At 43.1% G+C, this 20,818-nt stretch overlaps 1 protein-coding gene across 5 annotated transcripts in view; it reads left to right on the top strand.

The window, feature by feature from the left end:
• Positions 1 to 110: 110 nt before the first annotated feature.
• ttll5 (tubulin tyrosine ligase-like family, member 5) overlaps positions 111 to 20,818 on the top strand; it is a 340,921-nt gene continuing 320,213 nt past the window's right edge. For all 5 annotated transcript variants that reach the window (XR_013500071.1, XM_078234550.1, XM_078234552.1 and 2 more), the window contains exons 1-3: positions 111 to 327; positions 13,715 to 13,921; positions 15,821 to 15,927. Coding sequence is in view for 4 of the 5 variants with exons in the window: in XM_078234550.1 (XP_078090676.1) it covers positions 13,860 to 13,921; positions 15,821 to 15,927 (169 nt within the window). In the remaining variant the exon portion in view is untranslated. The remainder of the gene's footprint in view (positions 328 to 13,714; positions 13,922 to 15,820; positions 15,928 to 20,818) is intronic.

Consider the following 20,818-nt stretch of genomic DNA (forward strand, 5'->3'; position numbering starts at 1 on the left):
GCGCAGGCGCACTATAGCTTTTCTGCACTGGGCCCGGGCTGTGCGCAGGCGCACTGTAGCGCTTCTGCACCCGGGCCCGGGGGCATTGCGCAAGCGTATTATGATCACTTGCCCCGGGGAGGACTTGTGCCCGAGTGCCTGGCGCAGGCGCGCTGGGCTTGGCGGGCGGGCTCGCTGGTTGGTAAGGGAACGGCACTGAGGCTGCTGCAGTTACCAAGGGAGACGATGTGAAGCTGTGGAGTGTCCAGGGGAGCCAGGGAGTGTCCAGCTGGGAATATCAGCCAGACACCGGGGAGGAAGGAAGGAAGGAAGGAGATGGTGGCACAGGTATGGCAGGAAAAGATGATTTCCCCAACCAAGGGGTTGCCTGGCACTTTCCATTTGAAAGTGTGACAGGTGAAAGTTAGCCCCAGGCTGGGCGGTTTGTTTAGGCCCGGGGAGCGGGCCGGGCCGGGTCCCGCTCAGTGCAGCAAGAAGCGGCCTTTCACTCACTCGCATTCCCTGCTCCATTCATTCCAGCACTAGCTGCTTTACCCCAACTCTGGCATCGGAAGACCTGTCCTTTATCGTTGGTTTATTTGGCATTGAGTATTCCTTCAAGCTGCATTTGCTAGTTTTTACACCAATTTGTGTGCTATAAACATACATGTGTGTGTATAGCTATTTTATGTATGATATGTTTATGGTGCATCTGTGTATATATAATGTAGTAAGTTAAATTGAGGGACGCTTCCAGACCCATTCGATGTCTTATTACTAGAAGACGATTTTACAAAGATGTTTTACAAAAAAAATTGAAGAAAGTCTGCCATTCAGTATGATCACAGCTGATCTTGGGTATCAGCTCCACTTTCCTGCCTATTCACCAGATCCCTTGCTTCCCTGGGAGACCAAAAATCTGTCTATATCCACTTTAAATATATTCAATGATGGAACATCCACTCCCCTGGGCGAGAGGATTCCAAAGGTTCACAAACATTTGGGTGAAGTAATTTCATCTCAAAATCATAAGATGAGGGAGCAGAATTAGACCATTTAGCCCATAGAGTCTGCTCCGCCATTCAAAAAGAGCAGGACTGATCCGATATGATAACCCTCAACTCCATTTTCCTGCCTTATCGCAATAATCCTTGATTTCCTTACTAATTTAAAAATCTGTCTATCCCAGTCTTGAACATAAAGAACAATACAGCACAAAAACAGGCCCTTCGGCCCTCCAAGCCTGCACTGATCATGTGTCCCTAACTCGACCATCCGTTTGTATCCCTCTATTCATACTTAACCATACTGGGTCATTAACATACTTAACGACCCAGACCTTTGCAGTCAAGAATTCCACAGATTCGTTCCTCTGTGAGAGGAGATGTTCCTCCTTTGTTTTAAATGGGTGACCACTTTCTCTGAGATTATGCCCTTGGTTCTAGACTCCCACAAGGGGAAACAACCTCTCAGCACCTACCCTGTTAAACTCCCTGAGAATCCTATATTTCACAATAAGGTCACTTCTCATTCTTCTAAACTCCAGTGAGTACAGGCCCAACCTACCCAAACTCTCCTCATAAGAAAATCCCTCCATATCCAGGATCAACGTAGTGATCCTTCTCTGGACTATCTCCGATGCCAATATATCTTTCCTTGATAAGGGAACCAAAACTGTTCACAGTATTCCAGGTGTGGTCTGACTAGTGCCTTGTGTAGTTTTAGCAAGACTTCCCTATTTTTATACTCCACTCCCTTTGAAAGAAAGGCTAAATACTTTTTAAATGGGGGAAAGACTGCAGAAAACTACAGCACAGAAGGATTTGGTGGTCCTTATTCATAAATCACAAAAGGCTAGCATGCAAGTTCAGCAGGTAATAGAGAAGACAAATTTCTGCTTATCCAGTACTGGATGTCAGAGAAGTGACTTGATTGTGAAATATAGGATTCTGTATGGGACTACTCCCACCTGGTTCCATTGTTACCTATCAAATCAAGTTCAGAGTATGACTCATAATAGCTTATCTTGTGTTACCTCTGGTGTCCCCCAGTGATCTATCCCTGGTCCCCCCTTATTTCTCATTTGCCTCTCGTTGGTATCATCCAAAGACACAGAATTAGTTTTCATTTGTACACTGACAACACCCAGCTCTACCTCTCCACCATCTCTCTTGACTTGGTCACTGTTGTTAAATTATCAGATTACTTATCTGACATTCAGCACTGGATAAGCAGAAATTTATTTCAATTAAATATTGGGGAGACGAAAGCCATTGGTTTCAATCCCTGCACCAAACTCCATTCTCTAACCACAGACTCCATCTCTCACCCTGGTGATAGTCTGCGACTAAACCAGTCTGTTCCCAACTTTGGTGTCACATTTAACTCAGATGAATTTCCAAACACATATTCACATCATCAGTGAGATTGCTTATTTTCTCTCAAACATTACCAGACTCCATTCCTGCCTCAGCTCATCTGCTGCTCAAACTCTCATTCATGCTTCTGTTACCTCCAGACTCTACTATTACAATGCACTGCTCTGTACTTGCACTGCTGTCTGCTCTCCCATATTTTACCAATGTAAACATGAGGCCATCCAAACTCTGCTGCCTGTTTCTTAACTCTCATTAAGTCCCTTTCCCCAATCATACTTGTGTTCATTGGTTCCTCGTCAAGCAACATCTTGATTCTAAAATTCTCATGCTTGTTTTCAAATCCTTTCATGACCTTGCCCGTCCCTATATAGTAAGAACATAAGAACTAGGAGTAGGAGTAGGCCATCTGGCCCCTCGAGCCTGCTCCACCATTCAATAAGATCATGGCTGATCTTTTCGTGGACTCAGCTCCACTTACCCGCCCACTCACCATAACCCTTAATTCCTTTACTGTTCAAAAATTTATCTATCCTTGCCTTAAAAACATTCAATGAGGTAGCCTCAACTGTTTTACTGGGCAGGGAATTCCACAGATTCACAACCCTTTGTGTGAAGAAGTTCCTCCTCAACTCAGTCCTAAATCTGCTCCCCTTTATTTTGAGGCCATGCCTCCTAGTTCTGGTTTCACCCACCAGTGGAAACAACTTCCCTGCTTCTATCTTATCCCCTTCATAATCTTATATGTTTCTATAAGATCTCCCCTCATTCTTCTGATGAGTATAGCTCCAGTCCACTCAGTCTCTCCTCATAAGCCAACCCTCTCAACTCCGAAATCAACCTAGTGATTCTCCTCTGTACCCTCTCCGGTGCCAGTATATCCTTTCTCAAGTGAGGAGACCAAAACTGTACACAGTACTGTAGGTGTGGCCTCGCCAGCACCTTATACAGCTACAACATAACCGCTGTTTTTAAACTCCATCTCTCTAGCAATGAAGGACAAAACTTTATTTGCTTTCTTAATTACCTGCTACACCTGCAAACCAACTCCTTGTGATTCTTGCACAAGGACACCCAAGTCCCCCTGCACAGCAGCATGCTGCAATTTTTTACTATTTAAATAATAGTCCATTTTTCAGTTATTCCTACCAAAATGGATGACCTCACATTTACCAACATTGTACTCCATCTGCCAGACCCTTGCCCACTCGCTTAGACTATCTATATCCCTTTGCACACTTTGCTCTGCCACTCATCTTAGTATCATCTGCGAATTTTGACACACTACACTTGGTCCCCAACTCCAAATCATCTATGTCAATCGTAAACAATTGTGGTCCCAACACTGATCCCTGAGACACACCACTCGTCACTGATTGCCAACCAGAAAACACCCATTTACCCCCACTCTTTGTTTTCTGTTAGTTAACCAATCCTCTATCCATGCTAATACGTTACCTGGAACACTGTGCACCTTTATCTTATGCAGAAGTCTTTGGTGTGGCACCTTGTCAAATGCCTTCTGGAAATCCAGACACACCACATCCACAGGTTCCCCATTGTCCACTTCACATGTAACGTTCTCAAAGAATTCCATCAAATTAGTCAAACATGATCTTCCCTTCATGAACCCATGCTGCATCTTACCAATGGAACAATTTATATCCAGATATCTCTCTATTTCTTCCTTGATGATGGATTCATGCATTTGCCCCACTACAGAAGTTAAGCTAACCGGCCTATGGTTACTCGCCTTTTGTCTACCTCCTTTTTTAAGCAGTGGCGTCACATTTGCTGTTTTCCAATCTGTGGGAACCACCCCAGAGTCCCGTGAATTTTGGTAAATTACCACTGGTGCATTTGCTATTTCCCCTGGCATCTCTTTTCATACCCTGGGTTGCATCAGGACCAGGAGACTTGTCTATCTTTAGCCCCATTAGCTTGCCCAACACTACCTCTTTCGTGATAATAGTTTCTAGGTCCTTACCTGCCATAGCCTTCCTGTCATCAATTTTTGGCATTTTATTTGTGTCTTCCACTGTGAAGACCGACACAAAATACCTGTTCAATGCCTCAGCCATTTCCTCATTTCCAGTTATTATATCCCCCTTCTCATCGTCTAAGGAACCAATGTTTACATTAGCCACTCTTTTCATTTTATATATTTGTAGAAACCTTTGCTATCTGTTTTTATATTCTGAGCTAATTTACTCTCATAATCCATCTTACTTTTTATAGCTTTTTTCGTGGCTTTCTGTTGACCTTTAAAGATTTCCCAATTCTCTAGTTTCCCACTAATCTTTCCCACTTTGTATGCACTTTCTTTCAATTTGATACCCTCCTTTATTTCCTTAGATATCCATGGCTGATTATTTCTTTTTCATGATGTGGAGATGCCGGCGTTTCACTGGGGTGAACACAGTAAGAAGTCTCACAACACCAGGTTAAAGTCCAACAGGTTTATTTGGTAGCAAATACCATAAGCTTTCGGAGCATTGCTCCTTCGTCAGATGGAGTGGAAATCTGCTCGTTTTCCACCTGGTGTTGTGAGACTTCTTACTGTGTTTCGTTTTCTACAGTCCTTCCTTATCACTGGTATATACTTTTGCTGAGCACTGTGAAAAATCGCTTTGAAAGTCCTCCACTGTTCCTCAATTGTCCCACCATAAAGTTTTTGCTCCCAGTTTACCTTAGCCAACTCCTCCCTCATCCCATTGCAGTCTCCTTTGTTTAAGCACAAGACACTGGTATTGGATTTTACCTTCTCACGCTCCATCTGTATTTTAAATTCAACCATACTGTGATCGCTTCTTCCGAGAGGATTCCTAACTGTAAGATCATTAATTATTCCTGTCTCATTGCACAGGACCATATCTGGGATAGTGTTCTCCCTCGTAGGTTCCATTGCATACTGTTCAAGGAAGCTATCGCGGATACATTCTATGAACTCCTGCTCAAAGCTGCCTTGCCCGACCTGGTTTGACCAATTGAGATGTAGATTAAAATCCCCCATGATAATTGCTGTACCATTTTTACATGCATCAGTTATTTCTTTGTTTATTTCTCGCCCCACCATGATGTCATTATTTGGTGGCCTATAGACTACGCCTATCAGTGACTTTTTCTCCTCACTATCTCTAATTTCCACCCAAATGGATTCGACCTTTTTTCCTGAGAACCGATATCATCTCTCACTACCGCCCTGATGTCATCCTTAAATATCAGAGCTACACCACCTGCTTTACCTTCCTGTCGGTCCCTCCGAACAGTCTGATACCCCTGGATATTCAACTCCCAGTCGTGACCATCCTGCAACCATGTCTCTGTAATGGCCACCCAATCATACTCATTCACGATGATTTGTGCCGTCAACTCATTTACCTTGTTTCGAATGCTACGAGTATTCGGATAAAGTGCCTTTATGCTAGTTTTTATACCTTTTTGAATTCTAACATCTCCATTAATAAGGTCTCCTGAGTTCTTCCTTTTAACTTTTTTCCTGATTTTTGATGCAGTTGGAACCTTCTCCCCACATACTAACCTGCTGTTTTCAATGAGCCTCAACCGCTTCGCTGGGTAGGGAATTCCACAGATTCACAATCCTTTGGGTGAAGAAGTTCCTCCTCAACTCAGTCTTAACTGTAATATCCTCCAGCCTCTCAACCGTCCAAGATTCCTGCACTCTAATTCTTGTATGATCAGCCAGAATGGGTGCCAAGCCAGAAGATAATGGGACGGTGGCCAAAAGCTTGGTCAAAGAGATGTGTTTTAAGATGGGTCTTGAAGATGGAGAAGTAGAATGGTTTAGGGAAAGTGTCCTAGAGCATGAAGACGAGGCGGTTGAAGGTACATATGTTGATGGTGGAATGAAGAACGGAGATGCACAGGAGGCCAGGATAGGCTTTGAACTCCGGTTTCACAAGAAATAGGAGCAGGAGTAGACCAAGCAGCTGTCTAGTCTTCTCCACGATTCAATGTGATCACGGCTGATTTTTGGTTTCAACTCCTTTCCTGCCTGTTCCCCATATTCCCTGATTCCATGAGACACCAAACTTCTGTCTATCCCAGCCTTATCCACAACCCTCTGGATATGAAAAACTTGAGTTTGACTAATTGAACGACCTGCCACCCCTTCCGTTGGAATATTGAGTATTTTAGGGATTTTAAATTCAGCCAGTACCCAAACAAATGGCATTCGTTACACAGATCGATACTGTTAGAGGTAGTGAATGTTGTGGCATGGCCCCTTTAAGAGAACGACCACGTGGTCACCCTGTGATATAGAACATAGAACGGTACAATACAGAACAGGCCCTTCGGCCCACGATGTTGTGCCGAGCTTCATCTGAAACCAAGATCAAGCTATCCCACTCCCTATCATCCTGGTGTGCTCCATGTGCCTATCCAATAACCGCTTAAATGTTCCTAAAGTGTCTGACTCCACTATCACTGCAGGCAGTCCATTTCACACTCCAACCACTCTCTGCGTAAAGAACCTACCTCTGATATCCTTCCTATATCTCCCACCATGAACCCTATAGTTATGCCCCCTTGTAATAGCTCCATCCACCCGAGGAAATAGTCTTTGAACGTTCACTCTATCTATCCCCTTCATCACTTTATAAATCTCTATTAAGTCTCCCCTCAACCTCCTCCGCTCCAGAGAGAACAGCCCTAGCTCCCTCAACCTTTCCTCATAAGACCTACCCTCCAAACCAGGCAGCATCCTGGTAAATCTCCTTTGCACTCTTTCCAGCGCTTCCACATCCTTCAAATATAATTGGACCTTACGAAGGATTGCAGGCAGTCTAGGTCTAACCCTGTATATTAACCAACTCTGCAATAAACCTGTTTGCTGTATTCTGTTCCAACCCACGTTTGCCATTTCTTTCATTTCAAGTCCATGTGACCCTTTGACAAAGGGTCGTCTGGACTCGAAACGTCAGCTCTTTTCTCTCCTTCCAGATGCTGCCAGACCTGCTGAGATTTTCCAGCGTTTTCTCTTTTAGTTTCAGATTCCAGCATCCGCAGTAATTTGCTTTTGTTTTGGCATTTCTATGTTGCACCCCACAGCATCAATACTCCATAATAAGTAAACTGGAAACCAGAGCGGGATCTGAAAAACATCAAGAAGGAAAAACATTTCTTTTAACTGCAAACTGGTGGGGGACTTGGGCTTCGATGATTCACAAACGGCAGAGACAGGTTGAAACATCGCAACATTGAGACTGCTGTTAAGATACAAAAAAAAGAAATTTAGAATTCTTAGCAGCGAAGTAAGTAGTCTCCACTCGGCGATGTTCACTGTGGTCTGATAACATGGAAGCCATGGAGCTCGCACGCCAAAGAGAAGAAAAAGTGTCAAAGTCTGCAATAAAAGGCTCACAAAGAGTGAGCTTACTGGAGCAATAATCGGTAGACTCTAGTCTGCAGCATCCATGTACGTGGTCGGGTAAAACAGAAGCCACTGAGCTTGCACTCAAAAAGGGAGAAGAAAAAGTTCCTGCAGTAATTTGTATTGTGTTTAAATCGAGAGTTAGTCTGCTGTGCAATCGGGTTCATATTACAAGTCACTGATCCAGCTAAATAAAGGGAGGCCGACTGAGAGCCACTCGGGCACCAGGAGCTCTTTTGATGAAGAGATTGAAAATTGGAGCTCCTATGCTTAGACGTTCCAGTATTATGTACAGACAAATAAAATTCCAGTGCAACTCGTGGTCCCAACTTTTCTCAGTACTATTGGAAGTAAAGTCTTTAACTTGCTCCATAGCTTGGTACGTCCAGAGAAACCCAGTAACAAAATCTTTCAGCAATTGGCGAAAGTCCTCGAAGAACATTATTCACCTACGCCACTGATTATCACAGAAAGGTTCTGATTTGATTGAAGAAATCAGTTAGAGGACGAGAATATTTCACAGTTTGTAGTAGCCTTAAAGCGTCTGGCAGAATATTGTGGATTTGGTGGATCATTGGATGACACTCTTTGAGATCGTTTGGTCTGTGGTTTAAGAAATGAGGCAATCCAGCGATGTTGGCTCACTGAATGTACCTTAAGCTTAAAAACAGCTCTTGAGATTGCAGGCTCGATGGAACTCGCAGCTAGAGAGGCTTGACAGTTTGGAACAGACGTGAGAATCCATAGGATGGGCACCACCTGGAGGGAGCCTGACCAGCAACAGGCATGTCATCACTGTGTAAGAACAGGCCATTCACTGGCTGAGTGCAAGGATAACAAATGCAAGAATCGTGGCAAGCTTGGCCACATTGTAAGAGCCTGTTGAAGACCAGATTTCCCTGAAAACAATCGTCAGAAAAAGAACCCGGACACATTTAAAAAGAATAATAAGACAAATTCAGCAAAAAAAAAATTACAACACGGCTGACAAGAACAACAATCAAGGAGACACAACCCAGGAGTCTGCTGCGGAATTAAAGTTGAACATGTTGTCGGTTCAAAGTGAATCTCACAGATTCTGGGTAATCGCCACGCTGAGTGGACAACCCAAGTTGACACAGGCACTGTTGTCTTTAATCCCCAAGACAGCATACCAGCAGAAAGTAAAGCATCTTCCTTTTAAAGCCAGTAATCTTGAGAATGTATATAGAAGAAGTTTTGCCATTGAAAGGTTACATCATCATTGAAGTCGAGCTGAATGGACAAATGGCAGAGTTGCTTCTCCATGTGGAAATTTCATGGTTCTCATTGGTCGATTTTGGCTGGAGAAGATCAAGCTTAATTGAAGCACTGTAAACAGATTGATCGATGCAAAGACAGACCTACAGCACATCCTGGGCAGATATGAATGTATTCAGAGATACGTGTGACTCAATGAAAGGGGTTCACGTGAAACTCAAAATCGAGTCAAACAACCAACCTAACAGTCTCAAGGCAAGAGCAGTACCATATGCAATTTGTCCAAAGGTTGAATTCGGATTAGTGCAATTTGTCAACACTGGTGTGTTAGAACCAGTTGGTACAGGTGACTGGGCCACACCCATAGTGCCTGTCATGAAACAGATTGATACCATTTGCATCAGTGGTGATTTTAAGAAGACTATCAATCTGGTGTTATGTACGGACCAGTACCCACTGATAATACTGTGCTATTTTGATATATTTTATGTTTTAAGGTGGGGTTGTTTTTAGAGGCAGGGTTTATTGAAAAAGTTGCTTTGTCTGATAAGCATATAGCAGATTCTAAGAATGCAAAGAACCATACAGCACAGGAACAGGCCCTTCACCCCTCCAAGCCTGCACCGATCATGATGCCGCCTAAACTAAAACCGTATGCACGTATGGACTCTGTATCCTTTCTTTCCCATGCAGGCTAATGATTGATTTTTGGCTAGGGATGTGTTTCCATGTAGAGTTAATGGACCTTTTGTTTATTTAGGTTCTCCTGGGATTTCAGATGTGATATACAGAGTCATGTGGTGAATGGGAGGAGCTAAGCTTGCAGGGAAGAAATACTATTTCAGTTTCATTTTCAAAAAGCAGTTGCTGCCAGAGGAAAGCAATGTCTCTCTCTCTCTATCTCTCTGCCTCTCCCCAGAGGTGTTCTGAAAACTCCAGTGTTGGTAACCTAAGTCACAGCAAGTATTCCTGTGTTTTGCTAACTCATTTTAAAGAGGGAGGTTTAAGTCTATAAGAGGAGTATTGCTCAAATTGGAACTCATAGCGATAGTTTAGCAGTTAAGAATTATATCTTATCTTTATGTATCGTTCAATTGATAAAAGTTAAGCTAATTCATTTATTATAGTTAAACTGTGTTGTCAAATAAAGTCCCAAGTTTGTCAGTAGAATCGCGCCTGGAGTGAAACATCTTATCCTCATTTTTCGGCTCTTTGTACTATATTCTGCAGTCTCTCATTTCTTTCTAAAAAGGGCGGCACGGTGGCACAGTGGTTAGCACTGCTGCCTCACAGTGCCAGGGACCCGGGTTCACTTCCAGCCTCGGATCACTGTCTGTGTGGAGTTTGCATGTTTTCCCCGTGTCTACGTGGGTCAGGCGATTAACAGGTTAAATATGTGGGGTTAAAGGAATAGGGCCTGGGTGAGATTGTGGTCAGTGCAGACTTGATGGGCTGAATGGCCGCCTTCTGCACTGTAGGGATTCTATGATTCGCCCCCAATTAACGATATGTTTTGTCTGTACAGCGCGCAAGAAACAATACTTTTCACGCTATCCCAATACATGTGACAATAAATCAAATTTTTAAAAAATAACACTAATGCCAAATAGAAAATTGTTAGGGTCTAGTCTGGCTTCATAATATACTTTGCTCTTTCTGATCTGGTACCCTGACACCACTCCCATTGATAAGGATTTGTCTGCAGGCCTATCGGATTGGCAGAAGTTTAGCAAGATTAAGCACAGGCTTACTGGCAAATGAAGGTTCCACACAAAGGCCCTTTCCACTACAAAAGATTACATTTTGGAATAACATCGGCACCTGCTTTATTTTAACAGTCAATGGACCAAATTCTTAGTGGGTTACCCATGGTACAGTGTTAGCCTGATGATATTCTGATTACCAGTGCAAAAGAACAGGAACATTTGAAGAATCTAGAAGAAACGCTGAAGCATCTTCAGTCTTCGTGTCAGGAAAGGGAAGTGTGACTTGATACAGTAGTTGGGTCGCGTGATTGATAACAAAGGACTAAAGAAGATTGAAGCTATCATGTCCAATGCATGTGGTGCAGATAAGGTCATTTTTAAGTCTCGTCAACTACTATGGCAAATTTGCCTCAAATTTAGCTACCTTGCTGGAACCAAAGAACAGCACAGCAGAAGAACTGGCCTTTCGGTCCTCCAAGCCTGCGCCGATCACATTGTCCTATCTAAACCAATCACCTGTCTTCCTCTATTCCCTGTCTATTCATGTGTCTATCCAGATAAGGATACTACATAATCTGTTGTGCATTTATCCAATTTTGGCATTGGATACCTGAATGCAAGGAAGCATACAAAGCAGTTAAGGACACTTTTCAGAAGTTTGAAATATTGGTTTCAGATGGAGATGTGTGGTAATATTTCACCGATTGGCTTTTATAGATCGTGTATTTACTGAGAACGTAGAGTATAAGGTAGATTTTGGAAAACGTGACTGTGTGGCCAAATTCACCTCCAACTTGATTTTCAAGTTTGCTGTCGAAACCACCGTAGTGGGTCGGATCTCAAACAATGACGAGACAGAGTACAGGAATGAGATAGAGAATCTGGTGAACTGGTGCAGCGACAATAATCTCTCTCTCAATGTCAACAAATCGAAGGAGATGGTCATTGACTTCAGGAAGCATGGTGGAGAGCATGCCCCTGTCTACATCAAGGGGACGAAGCAGAAATGGTCAAGTTTCTAGGTGTTCAGCTCATCAATAACCTCTCCTGGTCCATCCGTGCTGATGTCATAGTTAGGAAGCCCACCAACGCTTGCCTGTCTCATACCATATCTGCTATGACTCTCGCCAGCTTCTACAGATGCACCATAGAAAGCATTCTTTCTGGTTGTATCACAGCTCAGCCTGTCTCCTGCTGTGCCCAAGACAGCAAAAAATTACAAAGGATCGTGAACGAAGCCCAGTCCATCCTGCAAACCAGCCTCCCATCCACTGACTCTATCTACACTTCTCGCTACTCGGGAAAAGCAGCCAGCATAATCAAGGACCCCACGCAACTCAGACATTCTTCCGTCAGAAAAAGGGTGCAAAAGTCTGAGGTCACATACCAACTGAGTCAAGAACAGCTTCTTACCTGCTGCCATCAGACTTTTGAATGGATCTACTTCGCATTAAGTTGATCCTTCTTTACACCCTAGCTATGACTGTCACACTACATTCTGCACCCTCTCCTTTCCTTCTCTATGAACGGTATACTTTGTATAACGTGCAAGATACAATACTTTTCATTGTATACTAATACATGTGACGAATCAAATAAAATCTGTGTTATCCTTACAAATCTGCTTGTAGCTGTAAAAGCATTTCTGGGGTGAAGGAATAGTGTGTTTTAATTAAATCTTTTCTTAAATGTTTTGTTCTTTTATTAAAAGCTCATTGGCAGTCCTGTGACTCTGCTTATCCGCATCTGTAAACAAACCAAGGTTCGGAATTATCAAGCTGGTTTCCACCCTGGCATCTCACTTGCCCAGTAGTAACAGCAGCTGGGATTGTAACATAACTTATTGGGTTCTGGGCTATGCTGAATTTGTTGCATATCCTTTGTTACCCTGAGAAGATGGTGCTAGGCCTTGCCCTTGGGCTGGGGCGGCATGGTAGCACAGTGGTTAGCAGGGGCGGCACGGTAGCACAGTGGTTAGCACTGCTGCTTCACAGCTCCAGGGTCCCGGGTTCGATTCCGGCTCGGGTCACTGTCTGTGTGGAGTTTGCACATTCTCCTCGTGTCTGCGTGGGTTTCCTCCGGGTGCTCCGGTTTCCTCCCACAGTCCAAAGATGTGCGGGTTAGGTTGATTGGCCAGGTTAAAAATTGCCCCTTAGAGTCCTGAGATGCGTAGGTTAGCGGGATTAGCGGGTAAATATGTGGAGGTAGGGCCTGGGTGGGATTGTGGTCGGTGCAGACTCGATGGGTCGAATGGCCTCCTTCTGCACTGTAGGGTTTCTATGATTTCTATGGTGCAGTCTTTGAAATGGTGCTTTCACAATGGCAGTAGGTCGAGAATTTCAGAAATAAAAATAGAAAATGCAAGAAATATTCATCAGGTCTGGCAGCAACTGAGAGTGAACCATAGTTAAGATTTCACAATGTGACCTTTCAGCAGAGCAGTTCTGAAACTAGGGTCTGTGGATCCCTGGGTGTCCATAGAGACCTTGCAGCGTTTCTTTCATGCGGGTTCAGTTCGCGGGTGGGCGTCCACCATGCTCAAAAGTAAATGGGTGAATGGCAGTTGGAGGGGTGATCTGCTCATAATCCAAGTTAGAGTCTATAAAATCACTCGTTTCTAAACTTTCCAATCTCTTCCTTACTCATTTGAGCGATAGAATTAAAAAAAATCTAGTGCAGCAATTAGTGTAGTGACTTTAAGCCATGCTATAAAGTTGTAACTCAAAGGAGGAGTAGAAGTGGTGCTTATTAAATAAAACTCCCCTCTGCTTTGTAAAATCATGGGATTATAGAATAGTTACTGGAGGCCATTTTGTCCATTGTGTCTGTTGCTAGATCTCTAATTTCACTCTGGTCCCACTCCTATCATTTCCCCATAGCCCTGCAATTCCTTTTTGCAGGTTAATGTTTGTAGTGGAAACCATTAACAGAACTGATAGGGAGGAATAATTACAGAAAACATGCTTCCAAAAAATCCCTATTGCTGAATATTCTGACCAGTATATTTTTTGTCTTCTCAGTGAAAATGGTTGAATGGATTACCTGGTGAGAAATGACCTGAAGTGGAGCAGAATGGATATGTTGGATTTACCAAGAAGGTGACACCTTGAGTAGCCCAAGTACGTCACCTGAAGCTGTTTGATCTTGAGTTGAAGCTGGGTGGGAATGCCTGCCGTAAGTCATGTACCAGAGGATTCCTCCACTACATCTGATGAGGAGGAGCATGAGTAAGTGAGGTCCAGATTGGAAGTGTTTAAGTACACACACACCCCCCCCCCCCCCCCCCCCCCCGCCGCCCCCCGCCCCCCCCCATGACCTTGTCCATCTTTGTGTCGCCTCTTCCTGCCGTACAACATTTCCCTCCGCCTACACTCTGTTCCTCTGACTCCAGCCTCATGCAGCCCTCCTGTTACTGGTGGTGATCATGCATCAGTCTCAATTCTCTCGAATTGCACAGAGTAAGGCACTCTCTCATTTCATGCAGTTTTAACCCCAAATTTGGCAAAACCACCTGCTGTTGCACCAGCTTTCCCATTTCTCCATCTGTTCCGGAGAACCTTTGTGTATTTTGTGTATAACACCCACATCGGGTGTACTGCCTTCTTTCGATGCTGAAAAACCTGAAAGAATGGAATTCTGTTACATTGCTGTTCATATATCTTGACAAGGTTAGAGTGTGAGGCATCACCAGTGTAACTCTCTGTATTGATACACCATTAATGCAGCACCCCCACGCCTCATTGTTCTTGTTCATCACTGCACTAGTTCTGCCCAATGACAGAATTATAGAATGGTTTCCAAAGAGAGAGCATTGTTATGTTTTGGTTTCAGGAGAGTGAAATAGTATGTGAAATTTCTGAACTATGTCCATTTGAACTGTGAAAAACAACTGTCAGGTTGCCTGAAGAGTTTTACAACTTCAGAGTGACATAATGGTATAGATACATAGAACATAAGAGAAGCAAGTTGCTGCTTTACCTCATGGTCAGTCTGGCTACCAATGACATGGGAAGGAAAAGGGATAAGGTCCTGTGGTCAGAGGGAAGAAGGTTAAACAAGCAGGACCTCAAAAATTCTCCTGGTGTCATGTGCCACCAAGTACAGTTACAGTAGGATAAGACTGGTTACCATGTGGCTGGAAAAGTGGTGCAGAAGGGAGTGCTTTAGACTTCGACAACATTGAGACCAATTCTGGAGCAGCTCAAGAAGTGATTGAAACAAAGTCTCCTGCAACTTTTAAATGGGAGTTGGTTAAGATGAAAGATTTGCATAATTATGGGGAAAGAGGGGCATCAGATTAATTGAATAATCTCTCTAAAGACCTTTATGGTTCATTCAGTGATTATGGCATGATTTCTTTTATCCTCGTATTTGAAGTCTCCTATAGTTTTGTGTGACATCAACCTTCCCTGTCTTTTCTTGACTCTGGTGAAGACTGTACAGTATTCAGGTTTAATCTAAAACCCAGCAGTGTGGAGTCAGCAATTAGTGCTGGAGGTATACCAGCTGGCTGGACTGAGAGTGCCTTTAATAGAACTGGATTTGTGTTTGTGTCACTCTGCTCTCATGCCTTTGCAGCTTTGTGGATGGAATGTCTTTTTTGAGTGCAAGAAAGAACAAGTTGTACTGTGCAATCTCTTGAGGTAGAGAATGGATTTTTCCTGCTGTGATCAGTTTATACCCCAAAGGATAAAAGATTGCTGAATTTCACATGTCTTGTTCTCCCTTGATGTTTGTCCGGTAAAGCCTAAGCCACGTAATCCTGGAGATATAGACTTAGATTTGGAATAAGGTAGACATGCAAAAGATGTCTATTAGCTGATGGAATAAAGACAAGGGAGACAAATTTAGGTTTTTGGGCAAGGAATACAGGGGGGATGTGAGAAAGAACTATTAGTTTTAGATCACCCTAGCTATGAGGCACACAGATTCAAAAGGCCAAGTAGCTTATTCTTGTGCTATGAACTCCCTGGTCCTGTGGAAGAGCATAAAAGGATACAGAGAAACGACAGGGCAATGGACAGTTCCAAGTGAAGAGTGAATAGCTTCTGTGTTAATTCTGAGAAGACTTTTTTTAATGGAGTATTGGTGCATGATGCAGTTTTAAAATGAGCTTTGCATTGCAGGGACCACCCATGCATTCGGTGGGCAGGCAGCAGTCGGATGGTACCTACCTTAATTTTCTATGCAGATGGCATTATAACAAAGGATGGCACCTTGCGTTCAATTGGAGGTATGTATAGTTACTTTGAGGGCTGGTGAACCATTCATCTGTTTGATCAAGTTGGAATCCAAACACTGTAGCGAAGTGAAGCAAAGTTGTCTTTGTCGCTGATTATAACGTTCTTCAGAGTGAGGAGAGCAAGCTCAAGAGTGAAAACTCAACGTTTTCCTGCTGTGTTTATCAGCAGCATGTGCATGGTGTGGAATTCTCTTTATCATCTGTTTCATCAAAGGACTGTGTGAAGCATCTAACAACACTTGATATTGTGAATATTACCTCCTTTCTCAAGATTCTTGATTGATTGTTTAACTTTCATGTGACTCATTGTGTAGATGTCTTGAGAATCATTAACATTTCTGAATTTAGTTCTGCTCCACTAGCAAAAGCAGATGTCTTGACAACAAGGTTTTCGGTCTCTGGAATTCTGAAAAAATATTTGCTTTGATACTTTTCTCTCTGACTTTCAAAACCTCCTTAACAGCCAATTTCTTTGGCCGTGGCTTCAGAGTTCCCTCTCCTCCTTTTTTCCTGTTTTTTTGTCCGCTCCTTCCTGTTGTATAGGATTTTGAGTCCTGAAGAACATAAGGAACCATATACCAGGGATAGGCTATTCGACTCCTCGAGTCCATTCCATGCAACGTCTATGAAGCTATAATATCCTGAACTCTAAGCAGCCCGTTCCAAGATACACAAACGAGACGATTTGAAATGGAGAAAGCTTCCAAAAGGGGAAATAAATCAATTTTGAACAGACTAACAGTGCTGTTAAAGTAATATTGAGGAATTGCCATACAAACATGTGACCATACATACATACAAACAAACATATGAATTAGAAGCAGGAGTAGATTATTCAGCCCCTCGACGCTGCTGCACCATTCAGCAAGATCATAGCTGATCTGATTGTGGCAGCGACACCACTATCCTGCTTGCCCCTTGATACCCTTTGATTCTCTTGTTAGTCAAGAATCTATCTACCTGTCTTAAAAATATTAAATAATCCCTCCTTTAGCGCACTCTGGGGAGGAGAGTTCCAAAGACTCGCAACCCTCAGAGAAAAAATTCTCATAAATCTCCATCTTAAATAGTGTCCTTTAGTTCTAGTCTCTCCCAGAAGGGGAAACATCCTTTCAATATCCACCCTGTCCAGTTTCCTCAGGGTCTTGTATGTTTCAATAACATCACCTCTCATTCTTCTAAAGTCTAAACCAGGCCACCATCCAACCTAAGATAAGCCCTCATCCCAGAATCAGTTGAGTGAACCTTCTCTGAGCTGCTTCTAATGTAATTAGGTCATTTCTTGAGCAAGTAAATCAAAACTGTACACAGTGTTCTAGTTGTGGTCTCACCAACGCCTTGTACAACTGTAGTAAAGCATCACTACTATATTCCATTCCCCTTGAAATAAACAACAACATTGGGCGGCACGGTAGCACAGTGGTTAGCACTGCTGCTTCACAGCTCCAGGGTCCCGGGTTCGATTCCTGGCTCGGATCACTGTCTGTGTGGAGTTTGCACATTCTCCTCGTGTCTGCGTGGGTTTCCTCCGGGTGCTCCGGTTTCCTCCCACAGTCCAAAGATGTGCAGGTTAGGTTGATTGGCCAGGTTAAAAATTGCCCCTTAGAGTCCTGAGATGCGTAGGTTAGCGGGATTAGCGGGTAAATATGTGGGGGTAGGGCCTGGTGGGGTTGTGGTCGGTGCAGACTCGATGGGCCGAATGGCCTCCTTCTGCACTGTAGGGTTTCTATTCTTCTATTCTATTACTTTTGCCTTCTAATCACTTGCTGCAAAATACTAACTTTTGGGAATTGTGATTCATGATGCAATTAGGGATGGACAGTAAATACTGGCCTTGCTAGTGAAGCCCACATCCCTTAACTGAATAAGAAAGGAGTACCAGGACACCCACATCACTCCATACCTCAGAGTTCTGCAATCTCTCTCTATTTAGATAGTACGCTGCTTTTCTATTTTTCCCGCCAGAGTGGACAAGTTCACATATTTTCACATGATCTTGATTTGATTTATTATTGACACATGTATTAGTATACGGTGAAAAGTATTGCTTCTTGCGCGCTACACGGACAAAGCATACCATTCATAGGGAAGGGAAAGAGAGGGTGCAGAATGAAGTGTTACAGTCATTGCTAGGGCATAGAGAAAGATCAGCTTAATATGAGGTGGGTCTGTTATAAGCCCATTATATTCCATCTGCCAAATCTTTACCCCTTCAATTAACCTATCCATATATCTCTTTGCAGATCTTTTATATCCTCTTGACAACTGTGTACAGATTGAATAATACTGGCTACACAGCCTTGTTGTACTTCTCTCTTCACTTTGGTATATATTTGAGCACAAATTTCTGTTATCAATTCTAATTGTTTCTCCAAGAGCTTTCAGATGTTTGTTGTTCCTTCATCCATTCTCCAGCTTCTTGCCTGGTGCTCAGTATTTAGTTTAGGCTCTGGATAAATCTCACATCTTGACTCTTAATGTCACATTTCAGCTTTTGTTGATAAACATAGAAAATAGGTGCAGGAGGAGGCCATTCGGCCCTTCGAGCCTGCACCACCATTCAATATGATCATGGCTAATCATGCACTTTCAGTATCCCACTTCCGCTTTCTCTCCATACCCCTTGATTCCTTTAGCCACAAGGGCCACGTCCCAGCTCCCTCTTGAACATATTTAATGAACTGGCCCCAACAGCTTTCTGTAGTGGAGAATTCCACAGGTTCACAACTCTGAGTGAAGAAGTTCTTCCTCATCTCAGTCCTGAATGAATACTATCTAATGCTTTTTCATAGTCTGTGCAGCATATGTAAATGTTCTAATTGACTTCTAGATACTTATCAAAGATTGTCCTTGGGTTAAACCCTCTCATTATTACTCCAGGTCTGAATCGAGTCTGCATTTCACTAATTTCTGCTTCAAATGTTCGATTATTTCATTCTCTTATGATTTTCAAGATCACTTCAATGAGATGACTCATTAAACTTGTCTAAATTTATTTCACTCCATTGTTTTCGGTTTCTTGGGTAACAGCAAATGATGAATGTATCCTTTGGTATATATTTGAGCACAAATTTCTGTTATCAATTCTAATTGTTTCTCCAAGGGCTTTCAGATGTTTGTTGTTACTTCATCCATGCTTGGAGCTTTTCCTGTACTCATCAATTCCAAGGTATTCTTTATCGCTGATATCATAATGGTAGGTCCTTCTTTGCCTCTCTATCTTCAGGGCTGCTTTGATTTGGATCAACATACAATTCACTTATATTATAGAGTCATAGAGGTTTACAGCATGGGAACAGGCCCTTTGGCCCAACTTGTCCATGGCACCTTTTTTTTTTTAAACCCCTAAGTTAATCCCAATTGCCCGCATTTGACCCATATCCCTCTATACCCATCTTAGCCATGTAACTATCTAAATGCTTTCTAAAATAAATAAAAGATATTCTGTATTCCTTCCAAACAATATTTTACCAACTTTACCTTTTATCTGTTGTTATCCCTTTCAATCTGTCAAAGATTACTCTTCTGGCATATAACTCATTTTGTGATTTCTTACCAGCTGTAAGACTTCAACATTTCTGTTTCACCTGCCTATATGGATTCTTTATTATATTCTCAATTTCATCCTACTTGGATGTATTTATTTTCTTTCCTCTTTCTAGCATCATTGCTAGTATTCCATTTGTCATTCACTCCTTGTCTCTTTTTCTCTCCCATTTTGGCAATTTTACTTTCAGCAAATATTCATATAATCTAACTTCAAGCAACCCCCCACCCCCCTAGTCACAACTAGGCTTACATTAACACTGCAATGAAGTTACTGTGAAAATCCCCCTGGTCACCACACTCCAGTGCCTGTTCGGGTACACTGAGCGAGAATTTAGCGTGGCCAATGGACCGAACCAGCACATCTTTCGGACTGTGGGAGGAAACTGGAGCACCCGGAGGAAACCCACGCAGGCACAGTGAAAACATGCAAACTCCACACAGACCCAAGTTGGGAATCGAACCTGGGTCCCTGATGCTGTGAGACAGCAGTGCTAACCACTGTGCCACAATGTCGCCCTCATTTGTGATTTCTGACCAGCTGTAAGATGTGGATTGTAACCTAAACTGCCATTACCTCCTGTGATAAAAACCATTCATCATTTCATTTAAAAAGCACCATTATTCCCACGAAACCCATCTCCAAACTCTGTGGCCTGGGCCTCGGCACCTCACTCTGCGACTGGATCCTGAACTTCCTAACTCACAGACCACAATCGGCAAGGATAGGCAACAACACCTCTCCACAATCATCCTCAATACCCGTGCCCCACAAGGCTGTGTTCTCAGCCCCTTACTATACTCCTTATACACCTATGACTGTGTGGCCAAATTTCCCTCCAATTCGATTTTCAAGTTTGCTGGCGACACCACCCTAGTGGATCGAATCTCAAACAATGATGAGACAGAGTAGAGGAATGAGATAGAGGATCTGGCGAACTAGTGCGGCAAAATAATCTCTCCCTCAATGTCAACAATACGAAGGAGATTGTCATCGACTTCAGGAAGCGTAAAGGAAAACACGCCCCTGTCTACATCAATGGGGACGAAGTAGAAAGGGTCGAGAACTTCAAGTTTTTAGGTGTCCAGATCACCAACAACCTGTCCTGGTCTCCCCATGCCAACACTATAGTTAAGAAAGCCCACCAGCGCCTCTACTTTCTCAGAAAACTAAGGAAATTTGGCATATCAGCTATGACTCTCTCCAACTTTTACAAATGCACCACAGAAAGCATTCTTTCTGGTTGTATCACAGCTTGGTATGGCTCCTGCTCTGCCCAAGACCACAAGGAACTACAAAAGGTCGTAAATGTAGCCCAATCCATCACGCAAACCA

This window comes from Mustelus asterias, chromosome 18 (genome assembly GCF_964213995.1).
Source record: "Mustelus asterias chromosome 18, sMusAst1.hap1.1, whole genome shotgun sequence".
NCBI classification, from domain to species: domain Eukaryota; kingdom Metazoa; phylum Chordata; class Chondrichthyes; order Carcharhiniformes; family Triakidae; genus Mustelus; species Mustelus asterias.